Below are 19,674 nucleotides of genomic sequence, written 5' to 3'. Positions count from 1 at the left end.
CCTCCTGGAACGCTGCCTGACTCGCTGAGTTACTCCAGCACTTTTGTGATTTTTTTTTTTTTGGAAGAAACTAGTTCAGGTGTTCATCGTGACAAACGTACTATTTTGATCAGGATTTTGAATGTAATATTTATTTATGTCCATAAGTCAGGCACGTGTAACCTGGGATAGCCTGTAGCCTATACTAATAATAGCGTTCCAGAAAATCTCAAGCATCAGCCATGATCACTTTAAATGGCAGTGCTGGCTCGAAGGGCCGAATGGCCTACACCTGCACCTATTGTCTATTTCATTTGCAAACATTAAGGTATTTGATATTAATGAACGTATTTATATCAATTGGAACTTCATCAGAATAATAGGTGCTCAGATTATATTTCACTTTTCGTTGCCTATTCTAAGTCTTTATATTTATTTCTTTTTCTTTTTTGACTTTTCATTGTGGAAAACTTAAATTGTGAGTTGAGCTTTGTCAGGTCTCTGTCCAACAAGAGAAATGTATATCTCCTGCATGTTTACTGAAGCAAGTTGTCCCAAATAGTTTCACAAGTATGTGAAAGAAAGTTAGGTGAGTCAAAGTCATACAGCACAGATGTGTAGGAAAGAACTGCAGATGCTGGTTTAAATCGAAGACATAGACACAAGATTGATACAAATACATCTCTTGATGCTCCTGAACACATCATCAGTGATGTAACCTGGGGTCATTGGGTGTTTCGGGTCTTTCAACATCAGACACCCTCGCCCAGGCGACCCAGCCGTGGTTGATCAGACCACGACTTGTGTTCAGGTGGCATTCGCTCCTCCCCATGGACCTTCTCTCCTGATCCAGAGCCATCTCGAGGCCTTCTCCGCTGCCTCTGTGGTGTACTTGATGGCTCTTCTCCTCGCCACTCCGTTGATGCCCAGTGCACTCAAGGCTTTGTAGAGCGATTGCCCTGCAAAACCTCTGCAGCCAGCCTCGATGGGCATACACCTTGCCTTCCAGCCCTGCTTGCGGCAGTCTATGACCAGTTCTTCATATTTGGCCATCTTCCTCTCGTGGGCCTCCTCCAGACGGTCCTCCCACGGCACTGTCAGCTCCAACAAGACGATGTTTTTGGTCGCCTCTGAGACCAGTAGGATATCTGGCCTCAGGGTGGTCGTGGCAATGTGCTGTGGGAACTTCAGCTGTTTCACCAGCCTATATCAACATAAACCTCCCTTGTTCTTTTTCTTATTTTTAGTTAGTTTAGTGTTTTGTTTTGAGGAGTTCTAGCTTTTTTATGTGTGGGGGAGGGGGGGGGGAGGGGGAAACTAATTTTCAGGGTCCCTACCTGGTCGGAGATGCAGCTTTTCTCCGGGCTGCAGCTTCGACCCGTCCCCGCGGCCTACCAGCGGGCCTGGAGCGGCGTCTCCTGAAGGGACCGCCTGGAGCTTCGGCATCGGCGGCGGCACCGGCTCAGCAGCGGCGGCGGCACCGACTCAGCAGCGGCGGCAGCGGCTCAGAGGCGGCACCAGTTCAGCAGCGGCAGCGGCTCAGAGGCGGCACCAGTTCAGCAGCGGCGGCGCCGGCGGCAGCGGTACCGGCTCGGAATCGGCGGCGGCGGAGCTGCGGGTCGGAGGACGGCGGTACGGCGGTGCAGCGCTGGAGCGCCATTGCGGGGCTGGCGGTGACTTCGCTGAAACTCCGGTAACTGGAGCTGGGTCCGTTGCGGAGCTGCGGGTCTGTGGAGCGGCTGCGGGCGGCGGCGCTGAACTTTCCATCGGGAGCCTGGGATCTCTTGTTGAGATCGCCAGTTGAGCTCCATTCGGCGCGGCCCTGTCGGCTCCGGAAGCCACGGTCTCGAGTAAGGAGGCCCGACTATGGGTGGACATGGGGACTGGACTGAACCATTGTGGGGGGATGTTTTGATGTTGAAACTATCTATTACTGTCATGTGTATTCTTTTTTTATGTGCTGCATGGCAAAAAGAATTTCACTACACCTAAAGGTGTATGTGACCAAATAAAATTTGAACTTGAACTTGATTCCCCAACTCCAGTAAACAACTGTGTTTTCTTTCTATCCCCCCCCTACGATCTTATACATTTATTTACACAGTACTTCTGTATAAGATCACTCCTCATCCTCACCAGCTGCAAGTCCCTGCCTGTTCAACCTCCACCAATAGCTCAGGCCTTTAGTCAAAAAATATATCAAAATCATAATCATACTTTATTAGTCAAGTATGTTTTGCAACATACGAATAATTTGATTTGCCACACAGTCATACCAATAAAAAGCAAACAAAATGCGCAAAATACATATTAACATAAACATCCACCACAGTGACTCCTCCACATTCCTCACTGTGATGGAAGGTGAAAAAAAAGTTCAATCTTTTCCCTTCTTTGTTCTCCTGCAGTCGGGGGCCTTGAGCCTTCCGTTGTCGGGGTGATCTTGACTCCCTTAGCTGGCGGTCAGTCCTTCCGCATTGGGGGGGATCTCAGCTCCCCGCGCGGGGCGATCAGACCCCAGGTCGGGGTCTGCCACACATCTACACGAGACTGCGAGCTCCTCGATGTTGAAATCCGCAGGCCGCGCTTGGAGCGTCGATCCCAGGTACGGGATCGCAGCCTCCGATGGTAAGTTCACGGCCCCGCGATGGGGCTCAAATTCAGTCTAGAGTAATACCTCCAGCTCCATGATGTTAGGCTGCAGAGCGACCGGAGATACGATCTGGAAAACAATCGCATCTCCGGCAAGGTTAGAGATTGAAAAAAAAGTTTCCCCCCAACCACCCCCCACATAAAACAAACCAGAGAACATTAACACATTCTTTTTAAAACACACTAAAAATAACAAAAAAGACGAAAAGATGGACAGACCTTTGGCGAGGTTGCCATAATATGATTATGATATGATATGATATTGGGGAAGATGATCCAATACTTGGAAATGAGAGAACCCATGAAGTAGGGTCTGGACCCGAAATGTTACCCATTCCTTCTCTCCAGAGATGCTGTCTGTCCTGCTGAGTTACTCCACCATTGTGTGTCTATTCATGAACTGTAAAGTTTATTCTAATTGTATACCATTTGTTAAATTGACATTTTGTTTACGCTGTAGATGGTGGACCTCCTGGTTCAGGGTGACCTTCAGCATTCCACAGGAATGGAAAGGCAAAGAGGTGCACTTTGTGTGGGAGAGCGAAGGGGAGGCGATGGTTTGGAGGAACAGCTCACCAGTACAGGTATGATAGATTTACACAGCTGTTTTTGTAGCACAATCCTTCGTGCTGAAACCCCAATATCTCTGCCCAGAATGGGAATCCTCCTGTCTCCAACATTCCCCATCCCCGTGGACCACACGTGTCGGCCTTCTACCCTCTGGACCTTTTTATTTCCAACTGCCGGCATAACATCAACTATTTTGACTTCTCCACTCCCCTTACCCTTGATTCGTATGGGTGTCAGAGATTGTGGGGAGGGAGAGATAGATCAGCCATGATAGAAAGGTGGAGTAGATTTGATGGGCCGAATGACCTAATTCTACTATTCCTCATGTCCCTCACCCACTCCATTCTCACCCCCTCTGAACGCACAGCCCTCCGCACACAGCAACAATCGAAACATTGTCATTAAACCTGCTGACAAGGGAGGGGCTGTTGTAGTCCAGCGGACTGACCTCTACCATGCTGAGTCCAGGCACCAGCTCCTCATACCAACCCCTTGGCTATGACTCCACAGACAAACACCAGGCAATTAACATAGAGGTTTGAAGAAGGATGCAGGACCTCTCCTCCATCCACTCCCCTGCCCCTCTTTCACCCCAACACGCACCCACCACCGTTGTGTCTTCACCATACCCCCCTAACCTCCTCCTTTCCGATAGAGAACAGTCTGTCCTCAACAGAGGCCTCACCTTTGTTCCCCTCCGACCCGAAAGTCACCTATTCCTTTTCTCCAGAGGTGCTGCCTGATCCACTGAGTTACTACTGCACTCTGTGTCCTTTTAGGGAAATAAGGAGCTGTCTGAGAGGATAGTATTTCACAGCACTGCAGTTAAAAAGGACGAGTATCCCATAGAATTATAGGAGGATGACAGCAGTACTGAAACATAGAAACATAGAAAAATAGGTGCAGGCGTGGGCCTTTTGGCCCTTTGAGCCAGCTTCGCCATTCAATCATGGCTGATCATCTAAAATCAGTACCCCTTTCCTGCTTTTTCCCCCATATCCCTTGATTCTTTTAGCCCTAAGAGCTAAATCTAACACTCTCTCTCTTGGCTGTGGAGGAGGTGATAACGAGAGGATATGAACAGTAAAACTAGCTGGGTGACTCGGGTAGGGGATTGTATTAGTATTAGATAGCATTAGGTAGATGGCAAGTAAGCAAAGCACTGTTCATCCACTACTGCTGATCTCTGAACATCACACATGAAATTCTATGTTGAATCTGTATCAAAGCCGAAATGTTAATTGAAGGGGAGTCAGTGTTTCTTGCAATATCTTTTTTTTTTTAACAAATAATTTATCCTCAGGGCCTTACGAAAGAAGGGGAGAAGATGAGCTACATTCTCTCAGAGAATCTAGCAGATGAAGAAGCTCACAGGTCAGCAACCTTACCCAACCGCAGAAAACCTTTATATGTAGCAATGTTACAAAATTTTGAGATTTTAAAAATCAAATCTGTAATTTATCCCATCATATAAAGCATAAAATAAGTTTAATTTGACACCTAATTCACTTTCATATCTCAAGTATTTAAAAAGTTATGGCCATTTTCATACTCGGAAATGAGCATCTTGTTCCCTATTGATTTTCTATGGACATAACAAAAAAGCTGTGATCGTGAACAGTCAAAAGCCCATAACTTTCTTAAAAATTAAGAGAACTGAATGAAATTTTCAGTTATCATAGATTGAAGCATTCTGAAACAAATATAAAATAATCTTACTTGGATGACCTGAAATTAAAGCATATAATTAGTTAGTTACCCAATTGTAGCTAATTTCAGACTTCAATTACTAGATCTAAACATCTATCAATTTCTTAATAAATGATTAACATTTTTAAATAGCCTAAATGTCCAAATAATATTCACAAATAATTCACAATAAAACATGATTTTTAAATCTCATTTACATTAATTTATAGACCAAATGGAAGGAATTCAGTGTTCAATTGCTGTAAATAAATGCCCATTTAAATCAGCTTTCCAGTGGGTCCCTGTGAACGCGCTGGTTTAGAACGTTCACATTGCAGTAGATTTGTGCCCCAAATGCCCAGAAAAATACTGCGGGATATAATGGGCCCAAATTGAGCTACTCGCAATATTAAACTTTGTATAAAGGGATCTTTAGAAGCCCTTTTTAATGTAAAAATATACAGCCTAACTTAAGTTATTTGCTTTATGAGACCCTGCGGTTGCTGGCGGTCGCGGGTTTAGAGATGGATTTTTAAACTACTATAACTATTATACGAGGCCTTTAAAACTAATAATAGCTTTTGCGACGGGGTCTACCAGCGATTTTTCGTTAATAATTAACTAGGCTGAACATCTTCGATTTGAACAGCCTAGAGAAAATCGCGTTTTAAACCCGCCCCCCTCTAATCGGCGCCAAAATCGCGCACACCCGCAGCGGCAGATTTTCAACGACGCTTCAGGTAGGCTTTGCAACATACCTATTATATGGTTTAGGATTCTCTTGAGATTTGGTATTAGTACACCTTTAGGAAAAGGTTGAGGTTACTCTGTGAAATGAGTAACATGATAACTTTAGGATGTGCAGCAGTTATGTTTCTTCACTTTTCTCTCGTTTGTTTTGTAAAAACCTAATTCTGTCTAAGCCCCAGAGTTTCACCCTCTGTTTCCATAGGTTCTTTTTAATTCACGTTAATATTGGTCGGCATCTTTTAATGCAGTAGCAGGCGTAAATTTGTCCACTTTGGAGTGTGGGGGGAAACTGGAGCACCCGGAGAAAACTCACGCAGGTCATAGGGGGAACGTACAAACTCTGTACAGACAGCACCTCCCACATGCCAAAGACGTGCAGGTTTGTACGTGAATTGGCCTCTAAATTGCCTTGAGTGCGTAGGGAGTGGATGAGAAAGTAGGATAACACAGGGTGATCGATGGTCGACATTGACTCGTTGGGACGAAGGGCCTGTTTCCATGTTGTATCTCTAAATTAATCTAAACCATAAGTGTGCGGAGTACATAGAGCAAACTAAACAAGGTCTGTGTTGATCGTTGCTCGTAAGTTCATAAGTGATAGGAGCAGAATTAGGCTATTCGGCCCATCAAGTCTACTCCACCGTTCAATCATGGATGATCTGTCTTTCCCTCTTAACCCCATTCTCCTGCCTTCTCCCCATAACCCCTGACACCTGGGGTTGCTGGGGTAGGGTTATGCAGTGTTCAAGAGCCTGATGGTTGATGCCAAGATGTTGTTCTTGAACCTTGAACCCATGATTCTTTGTTCCTGTACCCTTCTCCCAATGTTAGTCGTGAGATGAAATATGGCCAAAATGGCTCTTCAATTGCAACTAGCTGCCAGATTCCAGGTATGCAGTTACTGCAATTGTAATAGTTACCTGGATTTGCTGGGGTAGTTGTTAAACCTATTGGGTGTGGCACAGTGGCGCAGCGGTAGAATTGTTGCCTCACAGCGGCAGAGACCCAGATTCGATCCTGACCATGGGTGCTGTCTGGACAGAACATTTGCGTTCTCCCTGTGACTGCGTGGATTTTCGCCAGGTGCTCTGGTTTCCTCCAACACTCCAAAGACATAAAGGTTTGTAGGTTAACCAACTTTGGTTAAAAAAAAAGTGTACATTGTACCTAGTGTAATAATAATAATATATTTTATTGTCATTGCACATAAGTGCAACCAGATTTGTGTATGCAGCTTCCATCCGACATCATAACTTAAATAACGACTAAAATTTAGGTTTAGATACCCCGAGAACATGGTTTGTACAAAAAACATTACAACAGTAAAATAGTCAAAACAGACGTCAAATAGTCAAAAGTGCAGATGTGTCTGTGTGACGTGACCATCCGAGGGAGACAGTCCGTGGGGGGTGGGGGGCACTCAGCAGGGCCGGTTCAGAGCAGTTATAGCTCTGGGAAAGAAGCTGTTCCTGAGTCTGGATAGAAGGCCTTGTAACGTCTGCCAGAAGGAAGTAGTTCGAACAGTCCATTGCAAGGGTGTGAGGAGTCTTTGTGAATGCTGACGGCCTTCCTGAGGCACCGTGTGTAGGATAATGTTGGTTTATGGGGTGACCACTGGTTGGTGCGGCCTCAGTGGGCTGTAGGGGCTGTTTCCGCGCTGTCTCTAAAGTCTACAGTGTTTTGTTACTCTGCAGCGTGGAGCTGTACGTGGAGCTGGCATGCAATGGGTTGTTCGGAGCAGGGCAAGGCTCTATGATCGCACCCCCGGACCCACAGCGCAAGTTCACTCTCCACAAGGCTGAACTGGTGGTCTTCAACAGAGATGTTCATGAACTGCTGACCGACTTTGAAATCATCACAGATATGGCAAAGGTATGGATTGCTTTGACTGCTTGTTTCCAATTGTTTAGTAAAGGCAGCAACAAAACTGGCTAAAAGTAAGTAGTTGTAGTAAGAAGCCTTGCCTTCAATACTGGACTTGTCCAGTCTGAGGCGAGTCCAGAACCAGGGCCCACAGTCTTAGAATAAAGGGGAGGCCATTTAAGACTGAGGTGAGAAAAAACTTTTCCACCCAAAGAGTTGTGAATTTGTGGAATTCCCTGCCACAGAGGGCAGTGGAGGCCAAGTCACTGGATGGATTTAAGAGAGAGTTAAATAGAGCTCTAGGGGCTAGTGGAGTCAAGGGATAGGGGGAGAAGGCAGGCACGGGTTATTGATAGGGGACGATCAGCCATGATCACAATGATTGCCGGTGCTGGCTCGAAGGGCCAAATGGCCTCCTCCTGCACCTATTTTCTATGGACTTCTGAAAATTTATAATGTAGGAAGAAACTGCAGATGAAGATAGATACAAAATGCTGGAGTAACTCAATGGGTCAGGCAGCATCGTCGACCCAAACTATTCCTCATGAATTTGTTCATCTCTATAAGATCACCCCTCATCCTCTAGCGCTCCAGGGAATAGAGTCCTAGGCAGCTCAACCTCTCCCTATAGTTCAGTCCCTCGAGTCCTGGCAACATCCTCGTGAATCTTCTCTGCACTCTTGTGTAGGAAAGAGTTGCTCATGCTGGTTTAAACCGTAGATAGACGCAAAAAGCTGGAGTAACTCAGTGGGACAGGCAGCATCTCTGGAGAGAAGGAATGGGTGACGTTTCGTGTGGAGACCCTTCTTCAGATCCTCCTTCTGAAGAAAGATCTCGACCCAAAACGTCATCCATTCCTCCCCAGAGTTACACCAGCTTTTTGTGTCTATTCTCTGCACTCTTCCCAGCTTGGCAACATCAGATAAGCGATAGATTATCTGATTATTTACCTCCTGTTGGATATGAAATTGCTTCACAAAAGGTATATTTTTGTTTGAAGAGACATGAAATATATAAAAATATCGAAAATAGTCATGCATGTATATAGTGCCTTTCACGCACGCAAGTTGCCCTCAAGTGGTATAATTGGGGAAGAAAAGTGCCAAGTATAGTTGGATCTTTTGTCATGAGCTAATGTCCTCACTACATTTAAACTGCTTGCTTTTGCATTTCATGTGCTCAAGGTATTTGAATGAGCCCTAGAAAGGGAATAAATTATTTTCTTTTAGGAAAATAAAAGGAAATATTACTTTCAGTAAGATTTTGTGTAAAATTCCTTCTGGCTGAACATAGAGGTGGCACAGTGGCGCAGCTGTAGAATTGCTGATTTAAACCACTTACAGCCCCAGAGACCCAGGTTCGATCCTGACTACGGGTGCTTGTCTGTACGGAGTTTGTAAGTTCTCCCCATGACCCGTGTGGGTTTTTTCCGAGATCTTCGGTTTCCTCCCACACTCCAAAGAGGTACAGGTTTGTAGGTTAATTGACTTGGTATAAGTGTAAATTATCCCTAGTTTGTGTAGGATGGTGTTAATGTGCGGGGATCGCTGGTCGGAGCAGACTCGGCGGGCCGAAGGGCCTGTTTCCATGCTCTATCTCTAAACTAAAGACTAAACTAAACGAGTACTCCTGATTTTAAGAGTGATTGATGGAATGATAGTTTTGGTATTAATATCTCCCCGGTCACCTTTACATTCCCTCCTGCCCAGCACATCGGCACTGAGAATCAGCGCAGCTATCAAGCACTGTACACGGCTAATAAGATGGTGAATGCCTGTGATGTAGCAGACCCAGCCACCTTTGCAGAAGCTCGCAGATTTGCCGATGCTTTTCTTCAGCAAAAGAATGGGGAGAGCCAACATGTGGTGCATGCGATGGGACATTGCCATATCGATTCAGGTCAGAAGAGATTTACATGCATGTGGCATCGATACAGTTATTTACATTTAGGAACCAGGCAGCACGGTGGCACAACGGGAGAGTTACTGCCTTACAGCGCTTGCAGCGCCAGAGACTTGGGTGCTGTCTGTACAGAGTTCGTACGTTCTCCCCGTGACCGCATGGGTTTTCTCCGAGATCTTCGGTTTCCCCCCACATTCCAAAGACGTACAGGTTTTGCCAGAGTGAGCAACACCGGAAATTGGAGGAACAGCACCTCATATTCCGCCTGGGTTGCTTGCGTCCGGATGGCATGAACGTTGAATTCTCCCAGTTTTGCTAGCCCTGGCTGTCTCCTCCCCTTCCTTAACCCTCGAGCTGTCTCCTCCCATCCCCCCGCCCTCGGGCTCCTCCTCCTCCCTTTTTCCTTCCTTCTCCCCCCCCACCCCCCATCAGTCTGAAGAAGGGTTTCGGCCTGAAACGTCGCCTATTTCCTTCGCTCCATAGATGCTGCTGCACCCGCTGAGTTTCTCCAGCATTTTTGTGTACCTTCGATCTTCCAGCATCTGCAGTTCCTTCTTGAACAGGTTTGTAGGTTAATTGGCTTGGTAAAAATTATAAAATATTGTCCCTAGTGTGTGTAGGATAGTGTTAGTGTACGGGGATGGCTGGTTGGTGCAGACTCGATTGGCTGAAGGGCCTGTTTCCGCACTGCATCTCCAAACTAAACTGTCAGAGGTGATCTTGTGGTCCAAATCTGTAACTCCACGAAAGTAGCAACACAAGTAGAGAGAGTGGGAAAGAAGGCACACGCTACCCTAACCCTAACCCTAATCCTAACCCTAACCCCAGCCCTAATGCTTGCTTTCATAAACCGGGGCATTGAGTTAGGTTCAACCTTAATGGACACAACAAGCCTCAGTAACTCAACGGGTCAAACAGCATCTCTGGAGAGAGGGTCTCAACATGAAAAGTCATCTATTCCTTTTCTCCAGAGATGCTTGTGTCCAACTCCGGTTTAAACCAGCAACTGCAGTTCCTTCCTACACATAGGTCCAACGTTAACTCTGTTTTGCTGTCTGCTGATGTTGTCTGACCACCTGAGTGTTTGCAGTGTTTTGGACGATTAATGGAGGGACGGTATTCCCCCTGTGGAAATCCCCAATTGAGGCAGAGGTCAAGTTGAAACTTCAGTACAGATTTTTATCTGTGTGATGTGCATAGACCGAAGACACATAGTTGGAACTCAGTTGACAGAAAGTTGATATTGTAGAGGCACCAAACGTCGTGAATAAACGGGTTACCTTATTCAGGCATAAAAGGTTTGAAATACATACACGTTGGCCTTCTAACACAGAGTTGTTGTTGCTGCTGCGAGGCTATTGCCTCGTGGGCTCGAGCTAAGCTCATGCTGAGGTGGCAGGACACTCACTCACGCGAAGCGAGAGGAAGAGGAAGAGAGAGAGAGAGAAGGTTGACCCGGGGTTCGTTATATCTACTCGGACACACCCCTATACCCCGTGACAACTCCTCCCTGCCATTGCCCAGCCACGTCACCCTACCCCCGACTGCTGAGTGTTTGTGTGGCAAGTGGCCCAACCACCGGGTGCCGCCACAATATGACAAAAACTAGACTACATGGCATTGAGGTGAGAGGGATGACGTGCAGGCAGACGAGATTAATATAACAACATCATGTTGGGATCGGACATTGTGGACCAAAGGGCCAGTGCTCTTCTGTTCGATGGCATTGGTGCATGGACACGGTGGGCCGAAGGGTCTGTGGTGGTCTACGGCATTGGTGGTTGGTGTGGACATGATAAGGTTCACTTCTTAATAAACAGACAAGTCACAAAAACGTTAAGTGGACCAACTCAAGCTTTACTGATCATCGGCCGGGAAGTGACGGGGATACACCAGTCAAGTACGCAACACAGATACTTGACTATCCCCGTGCCACCACTAGAATGAACAAAGAGTTGCATGGTGTTTTATAATGTGTGTGTGTGTCACTTAGTCACATTCCAAAGATGTTATTGGTCAAGGACACAGTCAATACACATTACCACAAGACGCGTCTGAGCTTGTCTCTTGTCAATTAGTAGACACATTTCAAAGGCATCTTATCAGTTGGTACTTTCGGTACAAGACATTTCAAAGGCATCGGTCACACAGAGTGGTGAGTATGGAATTCTCTGCCTCAGAGGGCGGTGGAGGCAGGTTCTCTGGATGCTTTCAAGAGAGAGCTAGATAGGGCTCTTAAAAATAGTGGAGTCAGGGGATATGGGGAGAAGGCAGGAACGCGGTACAGATTGGGGAGAATACACATTGAATGGCGGTGCTGGCTCGAAGGGCCTACTCCTGCACCTATTGTCTATTGTCATTGTCTCAATATACATCACTGAGGCAAGTCTGGGCTTGTCTCTCTCTCTTATTATCCACTGGAGAAGGCCTGCGTGAGATGAATTACAAGCTACAACCTAGTCTAGTATTCCACTATGTATCTTTTATATATTTAAAAGCATTTGAACCATTTCGGACATGGTGGGCTGAAGGGTCTGGTGCTGTTCGATGTTCTATATTGTGTGTGGAGCAGTTTCAGCCGATTGCTGGGACAGGCTGGAGAGATCAGTCGGTCTGTCAGATAGTTTCCTGCATGATTGCATTTCATTTATTAAAGTGTTTCTCCCATTGAATAGCGTGGTTATGGCCGTATGAAGAGACCATCCGAAAGTGTGCTCGGAGCTGGGTGTCTGTGTTGCGACTAATGGAGAAAAACCCAAGCTTTGTTTTCACTTGCTCACAGGTAAAACGATCATTTCTCTTATTTTGATTCTCGAGTCTTTTTTGAATCTTGTAGAGTGAAAGCTGAGGGAGCGTGAAAAAAGGGAAATTATTTTTCCCCCATTGACTTCCATAACACTTCCTGTACCCAAGCCATGTACCAGCATTAAGGACAAAGGTGGAAATGCCCCCAAAAAGCTGGAGTAACTCAGAGGGACAGACAACATCTCTGGAGAAAAGGAATAGGTGACGTTTCGGGTCGAGACACATCTTCAGACCCTGCTGTCTGACCCGCTGCGTTACTTCAGCGGTTTGTGTCTATCTTCGGTTCAAACCAGCATCTGCAGTTCCTTCCTACACATGAGGCAATACCCTCTGCAGCTTTCCTTCCTATTTCACACTGCATTGACTTGGAAATGTATTAGCATTCCGTCATCGTTGATGATCGAAATACTGCCTGACCCACTGAGTTACTCCAGCACTTTGTGCCCTTTTTCTAACCATCAGTGGTGCAGTTGGCAGAGATGCTGTCTCCACTCCACTGACCCAGGTTCATTCTGACCTTCGTGTGTGTGTATCTGTGTGTGCCTGTCTGTGTGTGTGTGTTGTGTGTGTCTGTCTGTGTGTCTGTCTGTCTGTGTGTGTGTCTGTGTCTGTGTCTGTGTGTGTGTGTTTCTGTGTGTGTGTGTGTCTGTGTGTGTGTCTGTGTGTGTCTCTGTCTGTGTGTGTGTGTCTGCCTATGTGTGTCTGTGTGTCTCTGTCTGTGTGTGTGTGTGTATCTGCGTGTGTGTGTGTCTGTCTGTCTGTGTGTCTGTCTGTCTCTCTGTGTGTGTTTGTGTGCCTTGGCGTTTTCCCAAGAGCCAAGTACGCATGGGTTTGTGGACTAAATGTGTAGGAAGGATCTGCAGATGCTGGCTTGCTCCGAATATAGACACAAAATGCCGGAGTAACTCAGTGGGACAGGGAGGATCTCTGGAGCACATGGATAGGTGACGTTTTAGATTGGGACTCTTCTTCAGACTTGATAGGTGACGTTTTGGGTCGAGACCCTTCTTCATGTCTGAAGCAGTGTGAGAGGGTCTCACAGAACTCCTGCCGGAAAGAGGAGTACTTCCTCAAAGTAGGCGTGCCTTGAGGAGATTTTGCAGTGGAGCAGTGAAATGGAGACACGTTGGAGGGGAGTGGGGGGTTACTGACTGACCCGCTGAGTTACTCCAGCACTTTGTGTCTTTTTCTGTCAAAGAGCAACATTATTAGGTCACATACAGCATAGACTGGGTGGAAGCCTAGCCTAGCCGAGCCCCCTTGTACTCTGCTCCAGCACGGCATATCAAATTCAACTGTAGCAATGCACCCCATGCAAGTGACAACAATACCCTCATTTCCACAGCAGTGTTACAGTTATGACCTTTTCGGAAACATTTGAACAGATAAGTGGATAGGAAAGGTTTAGAGGGCTATGGACGAAATGGGCAATGGGACGAGTCCAATATGTAAACTCGCTTGGCATGGACAAGGTGGGCTGAAGGGTTTGCTTTGTAATTTGTAGCATAGATTACAAATGCTACTCTATGACTCTATGTAGCATTTGTAAGTAACATAGAAACATAGAAAATAGGTGCAGGAGTAGGCCATTTGGCCCTTCGAGCCTGCACCGCCATTCAATATGATCATGGCTGATCATCCAACTCAGTATCCCGTACCTGCCTTGTCTCCATACCCCCTGATCCCTTTAACCACAAGGGCCACATCTAACTCCCTCTTAAATCTAGCCAATGAACTGGCCTCAACTACCTTCTGTGGCAGAGAATTCCACAGATTCACCACTCTCTGTGTGAAAAATGTTTTTCTCATCCCGGTCCTAAAAGACTTCCCCCTTATCCTTAAACTGTGACCCCTTGTTCTGGACTTCCCCAACATCGGTAAGGAACTGATTGTGATGTTTTGGGACTTTTGTTGCAATTATAAATGAACCAAAAATGGGGAAAGACCAGCGAGCGCATCCACACCCATAGTTGACGGAACATTGACATGAAAAATTGTCTGGGAAGAAAGAAAAATGAATTTAAAATGTTCTTCCCCAAAGGAAGCTTCTCATAACGACCTCACTATTGCCTCTAGCCTCAAAAGCAGGGCTGATTTGCGCCACAAAACTTTAGTAAGATCACCCCTCGAAGATCGGGACTCTTCTTCAGACACTCGATAGGTGACGTTTCGGGTCGAGACCCTTCTTCATCGAAGATGGGTCCCAACCCAAAAAGTCGTCTGTCCATTCCCTCCTCGGATGCTGCCAGTCCCGCTGAGTTACTCCAGCACTTTGTCTGTGCGTAAGCTTCCAGCATCGGCAGTTCATTGATCTCCTTTAGAAAGTCGGTGTCTAACATATGTTTAGTCTGCCCCGGAGCTTACGACTTTCTGGGGAGCAAAAACATTTAACTTAATGCCTGCCCTCTTGGTCTGCCAATCTGTCATTCTTGCATCATTGTGGAAATCTTTAAGCATATTTCTCTAAAATAAATGACCCCAATTTTGAAGGCGTTTGGACAGGTACATGGATTGGAAAGGTTTAGAGCAGTGTTGCTTAACCTGGGGGTCAGGACCCCTATGGGGGGGGGGGGGGGGGGGGTGTTTGGGGGTTTACAGGGGGACATGAAGGAGTCCTAAATACCATATCCATTTGTGAGCCCATGTTTAGGAACCTAACAAAGGTACATGCCACATACGGTATTTTGTCCACGTATGCGTGTACGTATTACAAAAAGGTGAAGAACCACTGGTTTAGAGGAATATGGGCCAAACGCAGGCAGGTGGGACTAGTGTAAAGGGGGCATATTGGTTGGGCCGATGAGACAGTTTCCATGCTGTATGACAATGACATTAGGGGCAACGTATGGAGGGCAATTAACCTACTAACCTTTGATTTGGTGTTAATTTCTATTGTATTTGTGCTCTGCCAAGCACCATGTGAAAAGTCCTAGAATCTGATGATAATCTTTGTTTACAAAGTGCCTATAATGTGGCAAATAAACCCTAGCTACTTCATAAGAGCATTATCGGATAAAATTTGAACAAATGCATAATCTTGTGAAGCTCTCTGGCAGTTAATCAGTGCTTAATTAGTCACAATCATTCACACTTTCTTTCACCCTTGAACAGGCGCAGCAGTTGGAGTGGGTAAAGAGCTGGTACCCGGGACTGTACGCAGAAATCCAGGAGTATGCTGAGAAAGGACAATTCATCGTTGTGGGAGGCACCTGGGTGGAAATGGTAAAGTATCAGAGCTATGATTGGAAAATACTGCATGCCCTACTTGGCCTTATTAGAATAGATAGGCTAAATGCACAGAGTATTTTACTAGGAGTAGGGGAATCGAGAACCAGAGGACATAGGTTTAGGGTGAGGGGGAAAAGATATAATAGGAACCTGAGGGACAACTTTTTTACACATGGGTGGTAGGTATATGGAATGTATGGAATGTTCTGCTGGATGAAGTAATTGAGGCAGGTACTAGCACAACATTTAAGAAACATTTAGACAGGTATATGGGTAGAATAGGTTTGGAGGGATATGGGCAAATGCAGGGAGGTGGGACTAGTGTAGATAGGGCATGTTGGTTGGCGTGGGCAAATTAGGCTTAAGGGCCTGTTTCCACCCTGTATTACATTAAACGTCAGCTTATCCTTGCCGGTGATGAGTCTAATGGTTACGTGATTGCGTCTTATTTGGGATTTGAGGTGAAACCTCGGCTCATATTTTAAGTGTGGTACGAGGGAGTGCTGCCTGGTCTAGATGCCATCCTTGGACGGCATCCTTGGCTCAGCAGTAGAGTTGCTGCCTTACAGCGCCAGAGACCCGGGTTCGATCCTGACTACGGGTGCTGCCTCTACGGATTCTGTACATTTTTCCTGTGACCGCGTGGGTTTTCTCTGGGTGCTCCGGTTTCCTCCCACAATCGGTTAATTGACTTTGATAAAATTGTAAATCGTTCCTTGTGTGTGTGTGTAGGATAGTGTTAGTGTGCGGGGATCGCTGGTCGGTGCAGACTCAGTGGGCCGAAGGTGGGATTCATGACTGGAGTGGTCTGTGTGAAATGCTGAAACGAGTGAGGAGGGAGAAGGTATGCTGATGGTGGCAATCTTGTATAAGCTGGCAGAAATAGCAGGGGAGTTACATTTATTTAATATGTATTTGGAAATCCAAATAGTCTGCTGCTGTTGGGACTATTGGGATTGTTATGGGATCATACAGTTGTCCATTAGAAGTCACTAATGTGCCAGTTCTACAGGACGGAAACCTCCCCTCTGGTGAATCCATGGTCCGGCAGTTCCTCCAGGGTCAAGCGTTCTTCCAGCAGGAGTTTGGAAGACATTGTGCTGAGGTGAGTGAGTACTGAGGTGTAGGAACGAGATCTTCATCTCCCTGTAATTTCAGCATTGTCACTTGTCTTTGAAAAAGAAATCACGTTTGTTCTATCTAAATTAGAATTCCTCACGACTTCCACTAAATGCAATTTATCTCTGAGGTTTTAGTGTAATCATAGCACAGGAGGCTATTCAGCCCATGAAATCTTCAGTTGCGTACCCCTGCTCTTCGCGACTGCCATGCAAACGATGCTCCATCTCAGATCTCTATCCAGGTCCCTTTTGACAGAGACACGAGAAACTGTAGATGGTAGACAAAAATGCTGGAGAAACTCAGCGGGTGCAGCAGCATCTATGGAGCGAAGGAAATAGGCAACGTTTTGGGCCGAAACCCTTCTTCAGACTGATGGGGGGTGGCGGGGAGAAGAAAGGAAAAAGGAGGAGGAGGAGCCCGAGGGCTGGGGGATGGGAGGAGACAGCAAGGGCTAACAAAATTGGGAGAATTCAATGTTCATGCCCGCAGGATGCAGACTCCCCAAGTGGAATATGAGGTGCTGTTCCTCCAATTTCCGGTGTTGCTCACTCTGGCCATGGAGGAAACCCAGGACAGAGAGGTCGGACGGGGAATGGGAGGGGGAGTTGAAGTGCTGAGCCACCGGGAGGTCAGGTAGGTTCTTGCGGACCGAGCGGAGGTGTTCGGCGAAACGATCGCCCAGCCTCCGCTTAGTCTCACCGACAGAAACTGTAGATACTGAGGGAAAACACAAAGTGCTGGAGGAACTCAGCGGGTCAGGCAGCATTTGTGGAGAGAATGGACGGTTGATGTTTCAGATCACGACTGAAAGAAGTGCAGAAGGGTCCCGACCTGTAACGTTGAACACTTGGTCTTTTGCTCCCTTTTGATAGCGCTCATTGATACTCTTATCTTTTTGCATTAAACAAAAAAAAATTCCTCTCATCCTCCTTTGTCCTTTGCACCAACCAATGGCAGCACTAAGAAGGGTTTCGGCCCGAAACATTGCCCATCTCCTTCGCTCCATAGATGCTGCTGCACCCGCTGAGTTTCTCCAGCATTTTTGTGTACCAATGGCAGCACTATCCTTCTCTTCATTCTTATCAGGTTACGATGGAAAACAACCTCAACCTCGCAATCTAACCGCTTTTGATCTTCAACCCATAATAAATCTTTTCTGCATTCATTCCTAAAGTGAGATTCCAGTGTTGGATGTCACATTGCACTTGTGCCCTTAATAGTGTCCTTTACAAGTTCCAAATAACTTCTCTATTTTTGGCATCTGTGCTTCTACTTATGAGCATTGAGATCCCGTTTGCCTTACTAACCAACTGTCTATGTGCTCTGGATAGACACTAAGTGCTGGAGTAACTCAGCGGGCCAGGCAGCATCTCTGGGGGAACATGGATAGGTGATGTTTTGGGTCGACACCCTTCACCAGACTGTTTATGTGCCTGCTACCTCCGTGCATCAGGTCCCATTGTCCGCTGATACTTTGCCTTTGTGATTGAAGACCACCTTTATCCACAGTTAGCCCCACCCGTCGTCTTGCTCTCCACATAACATATCCACACCTGAACTCAGCTTTTGGGTTCCCTTTTTAAATTGACTGCTATTTTCTTCTCGCTCGTATCATCCTTTTCATTCCAGGTCCCTCCTGTACTGTCCATGTATTTGTTACATTGGAAACTGTCTCATGCACTTGGTCCATTCTGCCGCTGACAACAGCCCGTGTTAGATGTATGTTGAGAAGTAATTTACTGCTTTAGTCTAAGACGGTCAGAGTTCTTTCTTGGCAGTCAGCAGGTGAACCAGTTGTTCGGCTCTGGACAAATTAGATTTATTGGATATACTTGGGGTTGAGAGGGAAAGATAGATCAACCATGATTGAATGGCGGAGTAGACCCTTCTTCAAACCAGCGTCTGCAGTTCCTTCCTACACCTTGCAATATATTCAAGTGATATATCACAAACTGGTCACGGTTCACCGTTTTCACTGACGTCCACGTGACTCTTACCACTGGACTTCCTCAGAAAGCAAACGGGAACTTTGGATTCTCGTTCTCTCAAACCTTTTGGGTTATCGTACCAACTCAGCATTGGGTCCTTAGGTTCAGTTTAATTAGTACGGGTGTCAGGGGGCTATGGGGAGATGGCATGAGTATGGTGTTAAGAGGGAAAGATAGGTCACCCATGATACAATGGCTGATTAGACTTGATGGGCCAAATGGCCTAATTCTGTTCCTATCACTTATGAACCTGAAACGTCGCCTAACCACGTTCTCCTGAGATGCTGCCTGTCCCGCTGAGTTACTCCAGCACTCTGCATCTTCATTTGTAACTCGGCATCTGCAATTCCTTTTTTCTACTCTAGTCCCTTTAATTATTCTGTATTAATACAATTTACATATTGACTTGTGCGTGGAGCTAACGAGTACTACCAGATGAAAATGAGACCTTATTTTGTTTCTCTTTACAGTTCTGGTTGCCAGATACATTTGGATATTCTGCACAGTTGCCACAGATCATGAAAGGCTGTGGCATCACGCGCTTCCTAACCCAGAAGCTCAGCTGGAACCTGGTGAACGAGTTTCCGGTGAGTTGTTCACGTACAGCACGCCACTGTCGGATGGTAGAGACTTTGCTTTTTCCAATGCCTTCATAACGTTGAGTGGATGGAACCGGAGCAAGTGATTTACAGGCTGCTGGGAGAATCATTGCGATGGTTTAATTCCAGGCGCTAACATTTGGAGTCTTCCTGTCATGTGAAGGCCTTGCATCACCACACATGTGGAGTTTTAATGGTTTCATGGAGCTTTATTTGACATGTGTGCAACTGCACAGTGACATTATTTTTGCATATTTACACACGCAGGCGCCGCCATGTGTTGGCGCCCTTTCCAAAGCCCGGTCTGCCCGTGCGCTTGGTCTACTGGAGCGGCTCTCGATCCCGCCACGCCCCGCGGGGCCTCCTCCATCACCCTCCACTGGATTGGCCCGCGACCAACGTCCTTCTCCCCGCCCGGCCATCTTTGCGTCCCGGGGGCTACTCCTGCAGCCGACCTTGAAAGCATTGCCACCCTCCGACCGGTCCACTCCTTGTGTCCTGCGTCCCTCCTGTAACCCTGGTCTGTT

The 19,674-nt window shown here is 46.5% G+C and overlaps 1 protein-coding gene across 1 annotated transcript in view; it reads left to right on the top strand.

Annotated features, from left to right (window-relative positions):
* man2c1 (mannosidase alpha class 2C member 1) overlaps window positions 1-19,674 on the top strand; it is a 71,441-nt gene that overhangs the window by 3,091 nt on the left and 48,676 nt on the right. Inside the window, exons 3-10 of the mRNA XM_033014728.1 lie at window positions 3,092-3,215; window positions 4,505-4,575; window positions 7,335-7,512; window positions 9,213-9,402; window positions 12,081-12,187; window positions 15,322-15,432; window positions 16,451-16,543; window positions 19,019-19,135. Of these exons, the coding sequence (XP_032870619.1) occupies window positions 3,092-3,215; window positions 4,505-4,575; window positions 7,335-7,512; window positions 9,213-9,402; window positions 12,081-12,187; window positions 15,322-15,432; window positions 16,451-16,543; window positions 19,019-19,135 (991 nt within the window). The remainder of the gene's footprint in view (window positions 1-3,091; window positions 3,216-4,504; window positions 4,576-7,334; window positions 7,513-9,212; window positions 9,403-12,080; window positions 12,188-15,321; window positions 15,433-16,450; window positions 16,544-19,018; window positions 19,136-19,674) is intronic.

Source organism: Amblyraja radiata, chromosome X (genome assembly GCF_010909765.2).
Source record: "Amblyraja radiata isolate CabotCenter1 chromosome X, sAmbRad1.1.pri, whole genome shotgun sequence".
Classification (NCBI taxonomy): domain Eukaryota; kingdom Metazoa; phylum Chordata; class Chondrichthyes; order Rajiformes; family Rajidae; genus Amblyraja; species Amblyraja radiata.
This window is presented reverse-complemented; position numbering and strand designations above follow the sequence as displayed.